The sequence below is a fragment of the Ranitomeya imitator genome, chromosome 6 (assembly GCF_032444005.1).
Source record: "Ranitomeya imitator isolate aRanImi1 chromosome 6, aRanImi1.pri, whole genome shotgun sequence".
NCBI lineage: Eukaryota > Metazoa > Chordata > Amphibia > Anura > Dendrobatidae > Ranitomeya > Ranitomeya imitator.
This window is the reverse complement of record NC_091287.1, coordinates 71,374,672-71,394,094: the sequence shown is the minus strand read 5'-3', so window position 1 is coordinate 71,394,094 and position 19,423 is coordinate 71,374,672. Positions and strand designations below refer to the sequence as shown.

Sequence of the window (19,423 nt, the reverse complement as noted above, 5' to 3'; positions counted from 1 at the left end):
TTGGCCATAGAAGGTTGTGGCAGGCCGCTAAACATGTTGGGATCCTACAACTCAGATGTTCGGGCCCAACTTCTGCTGGGGTGTTTATAGGTTGGAATAATCCCTTATATTTAGAAAATGATTTACGCTGGGGCTAACATTTGTATAAAAATGGCAGTCACAGGGAGGCGTATTTTTAGTGCTCGGAGATTTAGTTTTCATCGCCGCAGCTGAATGATTTACAGCTATTAGGCAGGCTAAGTACATGTGGGGGTTGCCTGGTTGCTAGGGAATCCCCACATGTACTTATGCTGGCTAATGGCTGTAAATCATTCAGCTGCGGCAAAGAAAACTAAGTCTCTGAGCACTAAAAAAATACTTGGAGGACACCCGAGCATGCTTGGGAAATCTCGAGTAACAAGTATATTCGCTCATCACTAGAGGTGATAGGTATTATTTAATTTAGCTTAGTAAAGAGAAGTCTAGGCAATAAAATAAAAAAAAACAGAACTTTATTGTGTCAGATAAAATAACTATCATTATCAAAGCTTGTTTGACTACATTGTAGATAAAATAAAGAAAAAACTAAACCCTCACAGATACTGTGAATATTTTTCTTTTGGAGCCATACAGAGAGCTTCCATTAAACAAAGAACATTCTCCGGATCATGGGATGAACTTAGCTCCAGCTTCAGTTACCACAAATGAGCGCCTGATGACATTTTTGCTCTTCAGGTGGCAGGATGTAACAGAAAACATTGTGATATTGCTTTCATGTTTTTTCTCTTTTGAGAAAAATACTCGGTTGGTAGTGACATGCTGCCATAGTTTGCACAGATAGGGTTTGAAGCCTACAGCAGAAGACGTTTGCTTCTCAGAATGAGATGCTTCACTGGTTTCATTGTACATCTTCTGCATTATAGTTTGTGTGGAAGCAAAAAGAACCAGCTTGTACTCCTTTATCAATTTATCAAGAAGCTCTATGCATTTCCTGATATTAGACTCTTGTCTAGAAATGCTTTCTCCTCCATTATTGCGGTCGATCCAGTAGAAAGATGACAGACTATCTATGATTAACAGACACAGAGAAGGGCGGCTGCAAAACATGTTCTCGAGGGAATAAAGTGTGAGGAGCAGCTGTACACTACTACTGCAGTAGACCAAGAAGAATCTGCTCAGACATTGCTTCACCATCTCTTCTTCACTTTGGGACAATCGGTGTTCGAGTATAGTGACCAGACGAAGCATGTCAAAGTGATAGTCTGTGTCTACATAGACCACCTCGACTTGTAAACCACCCTCAGAAACTGGCAAGATACATCGGGCGATTAGATGACAAAACATTTCTGTTTTTCCAGAGCCTTCTGGACCATGGAATTCAATGATATCACCTGTATGTGAAGAACCAGAGGAAAAGTTTATTCACATCTTTTCTTCTGAAAACACAAATAAAACCACCATTATTACTAATCTGACTCACTGAACTTCACATAATAAGCACAAATAAGAGAAAAAACAACAAATGAGTTTTTTTTTAAAAATATATTGTTCTCAAAAGATCTGAAGATTATTTGTCTAAATCGGCCATAATCCAGAGGGGGGGAAAGTTATAGATTCAGAATTAAAATATTGTTGTTTGTGCAGATATATGATGCATGTATTTTAAAGAGTAACCATCATTTTAATTTTTATTTCACAAATCATTATTACACATGAAAATAAGCAACTTTTTAATATATCTTGTCAGAGAAATCTGCTTCTTTCTCTGCCAGAACTGATAATTTATCCCCAAAATTCTCAATTCGTGGGTAAAATGTTTATTCGGTGAATACATATTTTTACATTACTGAGATAGGAGACGACAGTTACTATAGTAGGTTATCTCTAGCGTCATTCTCCTGAATGTTTGCTTTCCAGTTAGGTGCAACCAGTTTTTGTGCACTGCTACCACGGAGGTACCGTATTTTTTGGCAGCAGGAGTCGGGCAATTCTTTCGGTGGTCTGAAAGGGCAATGATCTCGCTTCCATCGCAGCCTGGTGCAGATCGATCAGCGGTGCTCAGTGATGCGGGGGGGCTCCGGCGACATTTTGTGAAAACTCGGAGGCCACGCATGTCTATTGCCTCGATGCTATTGCCCCCTGGGAAAATGGCCACCAGAGGAGGCTCATGCACAGACTGAGATCTTGGCGCCGAGATCTCAATCTGTGCATGCGCCGCCTCTGGCGGTCATTTTCCCGAAGGCCACAGCATCGAGGCAATAGAAGTGCTGGGGGCTTCAGGCTTTCACAAAATGTCGCTGTAGCCCTTGCAACACCGTGCACCGTCAAAACTGCAGCACTGGGATGGGATTTCCCGAAGATCACCCCATTGCAGCAATGGATGTGCGGGGGCTCCGGGCTTTCCCAAAATGTTGCAGTAGTCCCTTACACCGCCGAACCTGCGCACCAGTCTCGATCATATTGTCGATCCACCAAAAAACCCTTGTGACTCTGCTCCACCAGTGCTGCCGATCTCCCCCCGGGTAAGCTGAATTCAGGATTGTAAGACGGACCCCCATTTGACGTGTTATTTTTTTTTTTTTTACAAAATAAAAAATTCTTCAGAGCGGCGCGCTTCGACCACTACGGTGATCTTTGTCAGAGCTTTCACACAAAGATCATCATAGTGACTGAAACGCGTCCCTCTGTCTGCTTATCTGTCATTTGTTATCCCGGATTTCTATATGGAAATTTAATGTCTTTTTGAATAAAGGAACAGATATTTTATCTTAAGGAGCTCAAAGAATTTTTTCTTATTTTGTCTACAAATCCACTTCCACCAGGACGGACTTTCGTACACCTATGTTTCATATGGTGAGCAGTTGAGAGATATGTCTCGGGAGCTATATGTCTGAATTATCAGGGACTTTATTTTATCGAATTTTTGGAGAATGCCTTTAAACAAAAGGAAGTAGTAGTAGTTTGTGTAGTAGGTTTACTGTTTAAATATTCATATGCACAATGTCAAAATAACTTATTGCGCCCAGGCAGTAAGCATACTAATTACTACTTCTTCAAGTGGCTCTTTTTTTTCCTGTTGCTTTTACAATGGAAATGAGAAGATTGTGTAAGCAGTTTGGCTCTAGTAGGCAGTCAACAATGGTATAAACCAAAGCTGCTCATCCTTGAGGTAGCGTAAAAGGGTTGGATGCTATTTTGACAACCACTTCTTTAAAGGGACTGTCAGCAGGATTTCACCCTCCAAACTATATATGTTTAAAAATCTTTTAAAGGGAACCTGTCACCCCCAAAAATCAAAGATTAGCTAAGCTCACCGGCATCAGGGGCTTATCTACAGCATTCTGTAAAGCTGTAGATAAGCCCCCGATGTATCCTGAAAGATGAGAAAAAGAGGTTAGATTATACTCACCCAGGGGTGGTCCCGCTGTGGTCCGGTCCAATGGGCGTTGCGGTCCAGGGCCTCCCATCTTCTTATGAGGACGTCGTCCTCTAGTATTCACGCTGAGGCTCCTGCACAGGTGTAATTTGTCTGCCCTGTTGAGGGCAAAGTACTGCAGTGCGCAGGCGCCGGGCCTTTCTGACCTTTCCCGGCGCCAAGAAGATGGGAGGCCCCGGACCGCGACACCCATCGGATCGGACCGCCCCTGGGTGAGTATAATCTAACCTCTTTTTCTCCTCTTTCAGGATACATCGGGGGCTTATCTAGAGCATTCCAGAATGCTGTAGATAAGCCCCTGATGCCGGTGGGCTTAGCTCATCTTCTATTTTGGGGGTGACAGGTTCCCTTTAAAGACAAGTCCAGCAATACCTTTACAAGGACAGTCCTAAAGAGAAATCATCGTTTGAGTTGATATGAAAATGGCTATGGTAGAGCTGAAGCCTCTGTCACCCCAGCTCTGAGGGCCGAGTGTCACCTTCTCCTGCTACTTGACTAATGGCTTCTATGTTGTGTGACCTCAGGCAAAGGAGCAGTCAAATTAAGCAGGAGGCAACATTGGGCAGGAACTAGAGCAGGAGAATCAATGACTTCAGATCCAGAGGTCTTCAGCCTCATTTGCATCTCAATTAAAATGCTGATTTCACAGTAACAGAGAAACAGACTGGCCATGTAGTGTCTTCCAAAAGTATTGAGGCCCTTGGCATACTTTGTAGAGCCTCCTTTTGTGGCAACTATAGCTGCAATTCGCTTTGGATAAGTCTCTATGAGCGTTCCACATCTTGCAACTGAGATGTTTGCACATTCATCAAGGCAAAACTGCTCCAACTCCTTCAAGTTAGAGGGCTTCTTTTGGTGAACAAAAATGTCAAGTCTGACCACAGATTCTCAATTGTATTAAAGGCTATGCTTTGACTATGAAACTCCAAAACATGAATATACTTCCCCTTGATCCAATCGAGTGTTGCTTTAGCAATATGCTTTCTGTCATCGTCTTGTTGGAAAGTGAACCTCCGTTCATGTGTCAAATCTTGAGCAAACCCTGTTTGTCAGTGAATATCCCTCTATTTTGCACCATCCATTTTCCTCAATTTTGACCATTTTTTCCTGTCCCTGTTGCCAAAAGGCATCCCCACAGCATGATGCTGCCACCACCATGTTTAACTGTGGGGATGGTGATTTTGGGGTGAGGAGCTGTGTTGATTTAGTGCCAGACATTACGTTTACCTTGGTGGCCAAAAAGTAAAATTTTGGTCTCATCTAACTACAGAACCTTCCTCCATACATTTGGGGAATTGTTTTGAGTTCTGTTTTTGGGCTCCCTCTGGTGGTTACTGATGGTACTGGGTGATTTGTGTTCTGCTGTCTCTGGTGTCCACCTGTTCTATTAGGATTTGGGAGTTTCCTATTTAACCGGGCTTTCTTGTCATTTCCCCGCCGGCTATCAAGGTTATCAGAGGGTTTTGTTACCTCAGCTTCTGGCTTCAGTAATCTTCAGGACAAGCTAAGTTTTTGATTTTCTTGTTCCACGTTTTGATTTATTTTTGTCTGGTCCAGCTTGCATATAATTGTTTCTTTGCTGCTGGTTGCTCTAGCGGGCTGTAATTGCTCCTCATGTTCCATGAGTTGGAACATGAGTTCAAGTAATTACAGGATGGTTTTTTTGAAGGGTTTTTTGCTGACCGCGCAGTTTACTTTTGTATCCTCTGCTATCTAGTTTTAGCGGGCCTCATTTTGCTGAATCTGATTTCATACTGTGTATGTGCCTTCCTCTCATTTCACCGTCATTATATGTGGGGGGCTGCTATTTCTGTGGGGTATTTCTCTGGAGGCAAGAGAGGTCTGTGTTTCTTCTAATAGGGGAAGTTAGATCTTCGGCTGGTGCGAGACGTCTAGGATCAACGTAGGCACGTTCCCCGGCTATTGTTATTTGTGTGTTCAGGTTTAGGGTCGCGGTCAGCTCAGGTTCCATCACCCTAGAGCTCGTTGGTGCTTGTCCTTTTGTGATTTCCTGCCATTGGAATCATGACAGGGAATCTCCCACAAGTCTTTTGGCAAACTCAAAACGAGACTTATAATATTTGTGTATAAGTAAAGGCTTTCTTTTGCCCACTTTTCCATAAAGTCCACCTCTATGGAGTGTACAGCTTATTGTGGTGTTATCGACAGATACTCCAGTCTCTGCTTGGGAACTCTGCAGCTCCTTCAGGGTTACCTTCAGTCTCTGTGCTGCCTCTTTGATTAATTCCCTCCTTTCCCGGGTTGAGACTTTGGTGGGCGGCCCTCTCTTGGCAGGTTTGTTGTGGTACCATGTTCTTTCCATTTGACGATAATGGATTTGATGGTGCTCCAAGGGATCATCAGAGATTGGAATATTTTTCTTTTATAACCCAACTCTGACTTGTACTTCTGAACAGCTTTGTCCAAAACATCTTTCGAGATCTCCTTGGTCTTTATTGTGCTGTTTAGGTAGTGGTGCCGCCTCTGTGGCCTTTCAGAAAAGGTAAAGTGTATATACTGACAGATTATGTGACACTGAGGAAATCCACCTGTGAGAAATCTTTCACTAACCATGTGATTTATGACAGTAATTGCTTGCACCAGAAATTTTTAAGCAAAAGAAGTGAATACATATGCAAATTTTTAGTTATTTGATCCCATAAATTTAATTTATACCTATATTTTTCTCACGTCACCAACTTAGACTATTAAATGCTGATACATCACACACAAACGGGATTACAGCAATATTTAAAACACAGGTTGTGATGTAACAAAATAGGTAAAAAGCCAAGGGGGTTGAATACTTTCGCAAGCCACTGTAGAGGTATTCCAGGACCTTGCTGGGGTGCAAAATGTTGCCGATTCCCTCTGAGAGGTCAATTCCACTAAGTAAAATAAGAAGAGCTTATAGTTCCCTTCTACGCCATTCCAATGATGTAAGAGCTGGTTTTCCCGGGGCTCAGGTGACATTATGTTGCGTGCGCACTGCAGCCAATCAGCAGTTGGTGACCGGCTGCAGCCTTTACTATTCTGTCAGAGATGATGTCTGCTCTAACGAAATATTGATGAGCGGCAGCTAATTATCGATTGGCTGCAGTGCTTACATGACATAATGCAACATGAGCTCCTGGAGACCAGTTCAGGAGGGGAGTATAAGTTGTTCTTATTTATTAAACATGGCAGTATTATTCCATTTTTGAGAAGCATGCGGGTCCCAGCAACTACAACAATTTATAGAATTTAATTGTTTTTTTTTTTTTTTTACTTGTACAATAAAAGCGTCTTTTTTTAATGTTCTGGCTTTTTTTGTTAATGCATTAAGAAGAGGCCCCAAACCTTTTTACTTTTCCATACATGGAGATGTATGAAGACTCATATTTTGCAGGACAGCTTTCAGTTCAGATCCATTTTTAATGCTTCTTGTGGAAGCAGAATTAACAGAAAAACAACAGTTTTTGTTTTTGTTTTTTTTTTGCTTTCCACATTTGTAAATTATTTTTTTGTATGTCCAAGTTTGGGGCTTGAATATGCCATCCTAAAATCTCCTATACAATACATAAAAAGCCGGATTACTCACCGGTAATACTCTTTTAGTGAGTCCACGACAGCACCCCACTGGAGAGAGGGATCCGCCCCGCAGGAACAGGAAACCTACCGAGAAATAAAAGGGGGCGGTCCGCCTCTCCTCCTCAGTTTTGATTTCAGAGTACCCGGAGGACCGCCAGTATTAGGCAAATATAATTTATTTCATTTTCAAACTTATTTGCTCATATATGATTAAAAGAATTTTACTCAATAGTAAGTACTATATTAATATAGGGAGGGATATAAGAGGGTGCTGTCGTGGACTCACTAAAAGAGTATTACCGGTGAGTAATCCGGCTTTTTCCCTTTCGCCACGACAGCACCCCACTGGAGATCTTACAGAGACCATCACCTAGGGGGGGACCACCGTGCTGAGGACAGTCCTGCCAAAGTCTAGGTCAGAAGTTGACGATAGGTCAAGCCTATAGTGATTATAGAATGTAGAGGGATTTGACCAAGTTGCCGCCTTACATATAGTCTCAATTGGGACCTCTCCCCTTTCTGCCCAGGAGGATGCCATAGCTCTGGTAGAGTGCGCTGTTATGCCTGCCGGAGGGTTTTCTTTACTCGCGGAATAGGCCAGTCTGATAGACTCTCTGATCCACCGGGATAACGTGCTTTTTGTTATTCCATGACCCTTCTTGTGACCCTGGAAGGAAATAAACAGAGCCCTACACGGTCGCCAGCTACAGGTTCTTTCAATGTACTTTAACACTACTCTTTTAACATCTAGAGTGTAGTACTTTTGTTCTTCAGGAGTGGAAGGATTACTGAAGAAAGTGGGCAAGATTATTTCCTGAGACCTATGGAATGTCTTAGCTACTTTGGGAAGGTAGGAAGGGTCTGGTTTAAGGACCAACTTATCCTGAAAGGTTAACAGGAAAGGTGGATCTATAGAGAGTGCTTGGATGTCACTGATTCTCCTGGCTGAAGTCAGTGCTACCAAGAGGGCCGTTTTTAGTGATAGGATCTTGATTGGTATTGAATCTATTGGTTCAAATGGAGAGTCTGTTAGGGCTTGTAAAACTAAGTTTAGATCCCAGGGAGGAACTCTAGGTATATTAACTGGATTTATCCGTACACAGGCTGTAATAAATCGGGATACCCATCTATTCCCCGCAATGTTATGGCCATAGAGAGCTCCTAGTGCTGAAACATGAACTTTTAAGGTGTTTGCAGTTAAACCTAGTTCTCTCCCTTTTTGAAGAAATTCCAGGATAGACTGTATCGGAATTTCTGACGTGTTTGAAGATGTATGGAATTGTAGGAATTTCTTCCATATTTTTGTGTAAATTTTTGTAGTGGAAGGTTTTCTACTCTGGAGGAGCGTGTTTATCAATCCCTCCGAGAACCCCCTTGATTTTAGCATCTGCCTCTCAAATTCCAGGCCGTGAGATGTAGACTGTCCACTTGAGGGTGGAAAAACGGACCCTGGAAGAGAAGATTGGGTGTTGAGGGGAGGACCCAAGGATCTGAGACCGACATGGTTTGCAGCCACGAGAACCATGGTCTCTTGGGCCAGAATGGAGCTATTAGTATCACCCTCGCTCCTTCGGTTCTGATTTTACGAATGACTTGGGGCAGCAGTATGATCGGCGGAAAAGCATATGCTAGACTGAACTGCCAAGGGGCTTGGAGAGCGTCTAGAATGTCCGGATGATCCGCTAGACATAGGGAGGCAAATTTCTGGACTTTTTTGTTTCTCCTTGTGGCGAAGAGATCTACTTGAGGTTGACCCCATAGGGATACTATATCTCGAAAAATCTGCTGGTTTAGGCACCACTCTCCTTGTTTCAAGGTGTGTCGACTTAAGAAGTCTGCCTGCTGGTTGTTTTCCCCTCTTATGTGCAGTGCAGTAAGGGATGTTAGGTGACTTTCTGCTAGATTCAGGATTTCTGTAGCAGAAGACATCAGAGTCTCTGATCGCGTGCCTCCTTGCCTGTTTAGATACGCCACTGTGGTGGTGTTGTCGGAAAGGATTCTGACGTCTTTCCCTCGTAGCTGTGTAAGAAAATGGCATAAGGCGTACTTTACTGCATTTAATTCTTTAACATTAGAGGAATAGCAGCTTTCCTCCATGTTCCAAAGCCCTTGGCAAAAATCATTCCCCATATGAGCGCCCCATCCATGAGGACTGGCGTCCGTGGTTATGGTATGAGATGGCGTTATTATCCATGGAACACCACTCATTAAATGGTCTGAATTCAGCCACCACGTTAAGGAAGTTAAAACTTCCTGAGATAAGGTTATTTTCACATTTAGGTGACCAGATAACCGTCTATCTTCTTGTAAAATCTGGTGTTGCAGTGTACAGGTATGATGTTGAGCCCATTTTACCGCAGGTATACAAGAGATAAGAGATCCTAGTAAGGACATAGCTTGTCTTAGGGATATACGTGGATTGTTTATCGCCGCTAGGACTTTGTGTTTGATCAGTAGTATTTTTACCTGAGGCAGGAGACACTTTTGAGATACGGAGTCTAGATGGAACCCCAAGAACACCTGGCAGGATAGCGGAGTGAGTCTGGATTTGTTGGTATTGATTATCCAGCCTAAATCCTGTAGAGAGGAAATTGCATGAGCCAAACGATCAGCACATTGAGTAACTGAATTTCCAATGACCAAAAAGTCATCCAGATAGGGAACAATTAAGGTTTCTTTTTGGCGAAGGTAGGCCATCACCTCTAGCATTATCTTGGTAAAGATCCTCGGTGCTGTTGAAAGGCCGAAGCGCATGGCTGTATATTGGAAATGATGAATCTCGCCGTTGATTGTCACTGCTACTCTGAGGTACTTTTGGTATCTGTCATGGATAGGGAGATAATAAGCATCTTTCAAATCAATGCCCTCCATCATACAGTTTGGAAAGAGGAGTTTTATAGTGGATCTAATGGATTCCATCTTAAATGTATGGTTTTTGACAAATGAATTGAGCTTTTTAAGGTTTATGATGGTCCTGAAAGAACCGTCGGGTTTAGAAATTAGGAATAAGGGAGAGTAGAATCCTCTGCCTTCCTGTCCCTCGGGGACTTGGACTAAAACCCGCTTTGATAATAGGGTTTGAATTTCTAGCTCTAGAGCCTGCTGTTGTGCGGGCGAGCTGAGGGATGTTATAATATATGATGAGCTAGATGTTACTTTTTCCCATTGGGTGGCGAAAAATTTCAGTCTGCCCCCTACTGGTATATCCTCAGAATTTATTGTCTTTTGGGGGGTTGGGTCTTCTAAACATGGTACCTCTTTGCCTGTCCTCTTTAGTAGTCCATGTTGTAGACCTATCCGTTTGCCTCCTTTTACCAAACGGTCTCCTCTTAAAGGCTCTCCTGTAAAAGGGAATAGAGGAATCAGGGAAAGCTTTCTTCCTGTCCTTTGCCTTTTTGAGTATCTCATCTAAGGTCTTGCCAAAGAGGTACTCACCCTCGCATGGGATTGCGCATATTTTGGATTTAGACTGCGCGTCCCCTTTCCAGCTTTTCATCCAAAGTGCGCGTCTTGCATTATTCACAAGACCTGCGGATCTCGCTGCTAACCGAAGAGAGTCGGCATATGCGTCCGCCATAAAAGCTGCTGCTCCACGTATTAAGGGGATGGCCGCTCGAAGTTTCTCTCTCGAAACTTTATTTTCGATCTGCTGGTCCAACTGATCAATCCAAATGATCACTGACCGGGCAGCGCAGGTGCTGGCTACTGCAGGTTTAAAAATCCCAGTAGCCGCCTCCCAAGATCGTTTAAGGGATGATTCAGCTTTGCGATCTAATGGATCGACCAGAAGTCCCGCATCCTCCACAGGCAGAGTGGATTGCTTGGAGGTAGAAGCTACGGCTGCATCGACTTTAGGCACTTTGGTCCATGTAAGGAGCTCCTCATCACTAAACGGATATTTACGTTTAGACGCGGAGGGCAAAAAGCTTCTTTGATCCTGCTTCTCCCACTCTCTTTTAATTAATGCTTTCACCGCTGGTATAACCGGAAAACATCTCCTCTTTCTCTCTGCCAAACCCGCAAACATAATTTCCTGCGTGGTTTGCACACCCTTTACCTCCTCACACCCCATGGTATTGCGGATTGATTTTACCAAGTTGTCCACACTGTCTAAGGGGAAACATGAACGCCCCTCGATTTCTGAGGAAGATGATGATGATGATAGGGAGGCTTCTGACAGTACCGTCTGGTCACTTTCGGAGTCTGACATAAGTGTTGGTGTTTTGGACTTAGCTTTACGTGGTTTTTCCTGGGTCATATTTTTAAGCTCCTCTCTAATAATGGCCCGTAAGTCCGTAACGGACACTGTCGCTCCCCGAGTTGTTTCCTTAAAACAGTCTTTGCACAGTTTTTTGGGGTATGAGTCCGGAAGGGGCTGGCTACACAAGGCACATTCCTTATGCTTGGACTTTTGTCGTTTTTTAGACTGGGCGTAATAAGTAGCGAGAGAGAGAGAAAAGAGAGAGAAATAGGGAGACAGCGTCAGCTTAATAGGCAGAGTTTAAACACTCACCCAGTGAAGCGAATAGTACCGGATCAGAAGGCCGAGATCCTGTTCTGGAACCGTCACTCTTACGAGCGGACTCCGAGGATCCTTTGGTGTGATCTTTGGTGGGGGGCACTGGATCTCCAGCTGTGGGGTCCATGGCACCTGGGGATGACATCTCTGCATCGCCGCATTATTGTTTCTGGGCGTTTTTAAATAGTGCGCCCTTTTTCCTCCCCGCTGCGCAATGCGCATGCGCGGGTTGCCGCTGGCTCCCCCGCCCCAGATGCGGCCTAGGCGCCCCGGAAGTGACTCCTTCAGTTCCGGGGTAGCCAGTATTGCGGCGGTCGGCGCATGCGCGGTCCGGGATTCAGCGCCGGACCGCAATGGAGGTTCTCTTACCCGGCTCCTTGCCGCACCGCACGCCGGAGAAGACGCCGGGCGGCCCTCCCCGGACCCGGCCGTCTGCTCCATCCACCAGCTGAGGAGGGAGCCGTCTAACGGAACTCCCCCGACGCTGCTTCTGAGCTGCAGCCCCTGCCGTTCTCACGGACACCGCACAGGCGGCATGCTAGCCCAGGTATGTTGAAGTCGTCCTGTCGTTCCTGGATTGTTCCCGCAGGAACAGGAAACCTAAACTGAGGAGGAGAGGCGGACCGCCCCCTTTTATTTCTCGGTAGGTTTCCTGTTCCTGCGGGGCGGATCCCTCTCTCCAGTGGGGCGCTGTCGTGGCGAAAGGGAAAAATTGTTCTTTACTACAGTCTGTTATGTCTGTCAGTATTAAACTGGAAGGCCTGAAGATCAATGTTACATGCAGACTCCCTCTGCGACACATATCGGCCACTTAGGGTATGTGTCCACGTTCAGGATTGCATCAGGATTTGGTCAGGATTTTATGTCAGTATTTGTAAGCCAAAACCAGGAGTGGAACAATTAGAGGAAAAGTATAATAGAAACATGTGCACCACTTCTGCATTTATTACCCACTCCTGGTTTTGGCTACAAATACTGACATAAAATCCTGACCAAATCCTGAACGTGGACACATACCCTTACAATTCTGCCAGTCACTATTTCACCACCATTATAACAACAGATACGCCTCCATGCATATCCCGAGGAGCACACACAGTGCCCCCTAGCTGCTACAGGGGTCACTGCATCACAGGGGCAAATATCTGTCTGGGGCCATGTGCAGCATTATATAAGGCAAACATCTGTATGGGGCATCTTATGGGGCCATGTGCAGCGTTATATGGGGCAAATATCAGTATGGGGCCATGTGCAGCATTATATGGGGCAAATATCTGTATGGGGCCATGTACAGCATTATATGGGGCAAATATCTATGGAGCATCATATGGGGCCATAATCAGCAGTTGTGCAGCATTATATGGGGCAAATGTCTGTATGGAGCATCATATTGGGTCATAATCAACATTTGTGCAGCATTATATGGGGCATATTTTAATATGGAGCATCTTATGGGGCCATCATAAACTGTATGGAGCATTATATGGGGCTCCTGATTCAATATGGATATTCAAAAACACTTAACCTACTGATGTCTCAATTAATTTTACTTTTATTGATATCTATTTTTATTTTTGACATTTACCAGTAGCTGCTGCATTTTCCACCCTAGGCTTATACTCGAGTCATTAAGTTTTCCCAGTTTGTGGCAAAATTAGGGGGGTCGGCTTATACTCGGGTCGGCTTATACTCAAGTATATACGGTAGGTAAAAAAAAAAAAAAAAAAAAAAAAAAAAAAGGTTTAACCCCTTAATGACCGCCAATACGTCTTTTAACTGACCTGAGACATAAGAGAATTGCCTCCCCATACAGATGACAATCCAGCATCTGTCGGCTGTACACTATAGCTGACAACTTGCTGTACCAGCCACGATCAGTATTTGCACCATCTAAATCTGTTTAACCCCTTAGATGCTGCTGTCAATGGTGACTACATCATTATAAATGGTTAACAGTGTGTGGGGGCTTCCTCTTTGTCACAATTGGTGCCCTCAGATCATGATTTTGTTGTCCTGATGTTTGCCATGGCAATTCATGACCAAATAGTGGCCTTAGAGTCTGACGGCTGTAGTAATCTGTTTAGAAATTAGCAACATTTAGGTGGTAAAAATACACATTTTCATTTCTGTCATACCACTTTGCATTAATTCCTGTAAAGCACCTGAAGGGTTAATAAACTACCTGACAGCAGTTTTCAATATGTTTAGGGGTGCGGTTTTTAAAATGGTATCACGTTTGTGGGTTTCCCAATATATGGGACCCCTAAAGTCACTTCAAACATGGATAAGTCCCTAAAAAAATAAATTTTGTAAATTTCTTTGAAAAAATGAAAAATTGCTGCTACATTTTTAAACCTCCTAAAAAGCTAACAAAATAAAATAACATTTTACAAATGGTGCTGATGTAAAGCAGACATGTGGGAAATGTTATTTATTAATGGTTTGCTGTTGTATGACTATCTGGATTAAAGGGATAATCATTCAAATTTAGAAAATTGCTAATTTTTTAACATTTTTCTCAAATTTTTGATATTTTTTTATAAATAAACACAAAAAATGTTGAACAAAATTTACCATTATCATAAAGTATAATGTGTCACGAAAAAACAATCTAAAAATCACTGGGATTTGTTGAAGCGTTGCAGAGTTATTACCACATAAAGTGACACTGGTCAGATTTCAAAAATTTGGCTCGGTCACTAAGGGGTTAAAAAAAATTGGAAAAAGTAAAAAGAAATAAAAATCAAAATAAAATAAAAATATTGTACTCAAATAAATATTTTTATTTAAAAAAAACAAAACACAAACGAGTATACATATTTGGTTACGGTACTTGCGATTTTTTTTCCTCATTTCTTTTTGTCTTGTTTTTGACACTGGGTTTTTTCCGTGTAATGCTTTAAATAAAGTTGCTTTATTTTTGATATTTCTTGGTTTTTTACTTTGACAAAATTGTGTATTTTTAGGTGAGGATTCCATGCGTTTCAGTGGGTGAAACGCACCAAAAACACATTTGTGCATTTTTTTGCTGCGGATTTTCCGCGTATAAGGTAAGTCTTTGGGGAAAATCTGCATAGAAAACGCAGAGTCACTGCAAGAGAAAGTGACGTGCTGTGGATGTGAAACACGCAGCGTAGGTCAGTATACACAGTGTTAAAAAGACGCTCAGTGGGAATCAGATTTCTATAAATCCCATCCACTCTGCTGGGACTGTAAGTCGCTGCGTTTTTGACACACCAAAGCTCATAGAGGCCACATAGCCTCATAGGTGAAGAAATGCTGCAACAACCAAAACTCCACAAAAACCTCATCGTGGGATCATAGCCTTAAAAAAAAAAGCTCAGAAAGACTGAACATATGCACAGAAGGTTGTTTTGACAATGCAGCGCAGATGTTCATTAGTTTTAACACTGGTGACTGCTTTTCAGAAGGCGACAGTGTGACCGTCCTCTGCCCGTCTAACCAACAATACAGCAGTCAGCTGTACCTGTATGATGGCATAAAGAAGACCAAATAAAGTGCACAAAAATTTGCTCCAGGGATATTACGCTATAAAATACGGAAATATAGCAAATGCATATTGTGAATAGTTTACCATGCAAAGGACAATCTCCATTGGCAAAAAGCAAAGGCTCCAGATCCTTCAGAGAAGCGCGTCCCTCCAGTCTTGCAAGAAGCTTAAAAACATTACAAAAAAAACCATCTGAAATAACACATATACCAGACTGAACATTGCAGAACTGTATTGCTCAGAGCAGAAGAAAACCCGACCCACATTTCAATGCATCAAGTGATGAATACATCAGGAGGGGGAATGACATTAGGCAGGTTCCCAGCATAAGAAGATCACCTTGTTGTTGGCTGCCGGGCATACATGAATTGGCCAAATTATGTGTGCGCCAAGTATCTTCGCTTTTTTCCAGAGTGCATAAAAGCATCCTGAAATGGATTTTGAAGGAGTAAGTACACCTGTCTCATCAGGTCCAAGACATCTATTAAAGAACGTAGGAGTGAAATCTGGTAACAGATCCTCTTTAACCCCTTGCCCACAGGGCGATTTTCTATATTTGCGCTTACATTTTTTGCTCCTTTCCTTCCAAGGGCCATAACTTTTCTATTTCTTCATTGACAAGGCCGTATTAAGTTTTATTTAATGGAATGAGTTGTATAGTTTTGAATGACACCATTTGATGTACGGGAAACCAAACAAAACAAAAAAAATGCAATTCTGAAGTTTTCAGGTTTTATTTTTACAGTGTTGATTGTATGATTACAGTCAGCAAGATTATGGCGATACCAAACCTATACGGGCTTTTTTTGTTAGTTAAATTGTGGAAAAAACCCCTCAAAAATTAGTAAAAAAATTTCCTATGTCGCCATTTTTGGAGACCCGTAGCCAGGGAGTCAGAGCCCATTTTGGTGGAGTCAGATCTGGCTTATCGACTCCACAGCCCTGCCCGTAACTTATTCATTTTTAGGTCAATGGAGCTGTGTGCAGGCTTGGATTTTGTGTGGTGAGAATTGTTATTTTTTCTCACCATCTTGGGATATAACATTTTGTTTCTTATTGCATTTTTTGGGGTGTTGCGGTGACGAACCCTCCACAATTCTGTCATTGTGATTTGCTTTTCTCTCTATAATATTTATAGATTAAGTTATCCAATTTTATATTGATCTTTTGTGAATGCAGCGATACCAAAAACGATTATTTTTTGTAAATTTATTTTTATTGAGGGAAAAGAGGGGCGATTTGAATTTTTATAAAACTGGGAGGGATAGCTGCGCAGTGCATACATGTATATATGGGGAGGGATAGCTGCGCAGGGCATACATGTATATATGGGGAGGGATAGCTGCGCAGTGCATACATGTATATATGGGGAGGGATAGCTGCGCAGGGCATACATGTATATATGGGGAGGGATAGCTGCGCAGGGCATACATGTATATATGGGGAGGGATAGCTGCGCAGGGCATACATGTATATATGGGGAGGGATAGCTGCGCAGTGCATACATGTATATATGGGGAGGGATAGCTGCGCAGGGCATACATGTATATATGGGGAGGGATAGCTGCGCAGGGCATACATGTATATATGGGGAGGGATAGCTGCGCAGTGCATACATGTATATATGGGGAGGGATAGCTGCGCAGGGCATACATGTATATATGGGGAGGGATAGCTGCGCAGTGCATACATGTATATATGGGGAGGGATAGCTGCGCAGGGCAAACATGGATGTATGGGGTGGGGAGGGATAGCTGCGCAGAGCATACATGTACATATGTGGGTGGGGAGGGATAGCTGCACAGTGCATACATGTATATATGGGGAGGGATAGCTGCGCAGTGCATACATGTATATATGGGGAGGGATAGCTGCGCAGTGCATACATGTATATATGGGGAGGGATAGCTGCGCAGTGCATACATGTCTATATGGGGAGGGATAGCTGCGCAGGGCATACATGAACGTATGGGGCGGGATAGCTGCGCAGTGCATACATGTATATATGGAGAGGGATAGCTGCGCAGGGCAAACATGGATGTATGGGGTGGGGAGGGATAGCTGCGCAGAGCATACATGTACATATGTGGGTGGGGAGGGATAGCTGCACAGTGCATACATGTATATATGGGGAGGGATAGCTGCGCAGTGCATACATGTATATATGGGGAGGGATAGCTGCGCAGTGCATACATGTATATTTGGGGAGGGATAGCTGCGCAGTGCATACATGTCTATATGGGGAGGGACAGCTGCGCAGGGCATACATGAACGTATGGGGCGGGATAGCTGCGCAGTGCATACATGTATATATGGAGAGGGATAGCTGCGCAGGGCAAACATGGATGTATGGGGTGGGGATGGATAGCTGCACAATGCATACATGAACGTATGGGGAGGGATAGCTGCGCAGTGCATACATGAACGTATGGGGAGGGATAGCTGCGCAGTGCATACATGTATATATGGGGAGGGATAGCTGCACAGTGCATACATGTATATATGGGGAGGGATAGCTGCACAGTGCATACATGTATATATGGGGAGGGATAGCTGCACAGTGCATACATGTATATATGGGGGTGGGGAGGGATAGCTGCACAGTGCATACATGTATATATGGGGAGGGATAGCTGCACAGGGCAAACATGGATGGATGGGGAATAACCCTGTAAGGCATACAGGCGTGTATAGGGAGGGATAGCTGTGCAGGGCATACATGGATGTATGGGGATGGGGGAATAACTGTGCAGGGCATACATGTATATACAGGGAGGGATAGCTGTGCAGGGCATACATGTATATACAGGGAGGGATAGCTGTGCAGGGCATACATGTATATACAGGGAGGGATAGCTGTGCAGGGCATACATGTATGCCCTGCGCAGCTATCCCTCCCTGTGTATACATGTATGCCCTGCGCAGCTATCCCTCCATGTGTATACATGTATGCCCTGCGCAGCTATCCCTCCCTGTATATACATGTATGCCCTGCACAGCTATCCCTCCCTGTATATACATGTATGCCCTGCGCAGCTATCCCTCCCTGTATATACATTTATGCCCTGTGCAGCTATCCCTCCCTGTATATACATGTATGCCCTGCGCAGCTATCCCTCCCTGTATATAGGGAGGGCATACATGTATATACAGGGAGGGATAGCTGCGCAGGGCATACATGTATACCCAGGGAGGGATAGCTGTGCAGGGCATACATGTATACCCAGGGAGGGATAGCTGTGCAGGGCATACATGTATATACAGGGAGGGATAGCTGTGCAGGGCATATATGTATATACAGGGAGGGATAGCTGTGCAGGGCATACATGTATATACAGGGAGGGATAGCTGCGCAGGGCATACATGGATGGATGGGGATACAACCGTGTAGGGCATACATGCGTGTATAGTGAGAGATAGCTGCGCAGGGCACAGCTCGTCCATATGACGTCACATGTTATGGTCATGTGACGTGCTCTGTTTACATGTCCAAGCACTGATCCCGCCGATGGACGGTGAGATGAGATCACCTGATTACACCGCATGCCATAGGCTGGCCTGTGCGGACGAGCTGCGGCGTCTCCTGCAGTCACGTGGCCGAAAAAGAAAGTAAAGTGATCGCTTCATTCCCGTCTGTAAATTTCTTCCCTAGACTGCTGGAAAAACATAGCGGTGTAACGAGCAACGGAACTACTTGTTCAGCTGCTCATGAGGACACGGACGGTTTAGTTGCCTGGAGCTGAGCTGTGTGGCCTCCTCCTGTACGGGCCGCACTGCTCCGGAGCGGAGGTTACCTGGGTGCCGGACTCTGCTTTCCGGAAGTCATCGCTCATTGCCACCCAGAGATCAGCAACCGGGAGAAGCGGCAGGATCTACAGCGCGGGATACGGGTGTGACGTCATGACCATGTGATCAGTCATGTGAGAAGGAGAGGCTGCAGCGGTCATGTGATCTGTCAGTCAGCTGCTAAATAATGGAGGAGGAATACAGACGTGTCAGGAGGAAGGGAACAGCAGAGCTGTGTGTGTAACATGACTATATATTATACAAAGAGCAGAGCTGTGTGTGTAACATGACTATATATTATAGAAGGAGCAGAGCTGTGTGTGTAACATGGCTATATATTATAGAAGGAGCAGAGCTGTGTGTGTAACATGACTATATAGTATACAAAGAGCAGAGCTGTGTGTGTAACATGACTATATATTATACAAAGAGCAGAGCTGTGTGTGTAACATGGCTATATATTATAGAAGGAGCAGAGCTGTGTGTGTAACATGGCTATATATTATACAAGGAGCAGAGCTGTGTGTGTAACATGACTATATATTATACAAGGAGCAGAGCTGTGTGTGTAACATGACTATATATTATACAAAGAGCAGAGCTGTGTGTGTAACATGGCTAT

At 43.9% G+C, this 19,423-nt stretch overlaps 1 protein-coding gene across 4 annotated transcripts; it reads right to left on the bottom strand.

The window, feature by feature from the left end:
• Nucleotides 1-476: 476 nt before the first annotated feature.
• On the bottom strand, nucleotides 477-18,926 carry XRCC2 (X-ray repair cross complementing 2). 4 transcript variants are annotated; one of them, XR_011313966.1, is made up of 5 exons: nucleotides 11,499-12,134; nucleotides 9,686-9,806; nucleotides 9,452-9,562; nucleotides 6,996-9,004; nucleotides 1,238-1,370 (listed from the first exon to the last, which is right to left on the bottom strand). XR_011313966.1 is itself a non-coding variant. In XM_069729748.1 (3 exons), the coding sequence occupies exons 1-3, from the start codon at nucleotides 18,846-18,848 to the stop codon at nucleotides 646-648; spliced, it is 846 nt and encodes a 281-aa protein (XP_069585849.1). In that variant the 5' UTR covers nucleotides 18,849-18,926; the 3' UTR covers nucleotides 477-645. The 4 variants fall into 4 exon arrangements, 1 of the variants encoding a protein (XP_069585849.1); XR_011313965.1 differs by having other exon boundaries at nucleotides 6,996-9,562; nucleotides 11,499-12,131; XM_069729748.1 differs by lacking the exons at nucleotides 6,996-9,004; nucleotides 9,452-9,562; nucleotides 9,686-9,806; nucleotides 11,499-12,134 and adding exons at nucleotides 15,100-15,181; nucleotides 18,810-18,926 and having other exon boundaries at nucleotides 477-1,370.
• Between the last annotated feature and the right edge of the window lie 497 nt (nucleotides 18,927-19,423).

Excerpts from the sequence above, each read along its gene's own strand:
- XRCC2 (XM_069729748.1), bottom strand. The coding sequence starts at position 18,848 with ATGAGCGATGACTTCCGGAAAGCAGAGTCCGGCACCCAG. Across the intron at positions 15,182-18,809 it reads AAGCAGAGTCCGGCACCCAG|CTTCTTGCAAGACTGGAGGG; the intron begins GTAACCTCCGCT and ends AATGTTTTTAAG. Across the intron at positions 1,371-15,099 it reads TGGAGATTGTCCTTTGCATG|GTGATATCATTGAATTCCAT; the intron begins GTAAACTATTCA and ends CTTCACATACAG.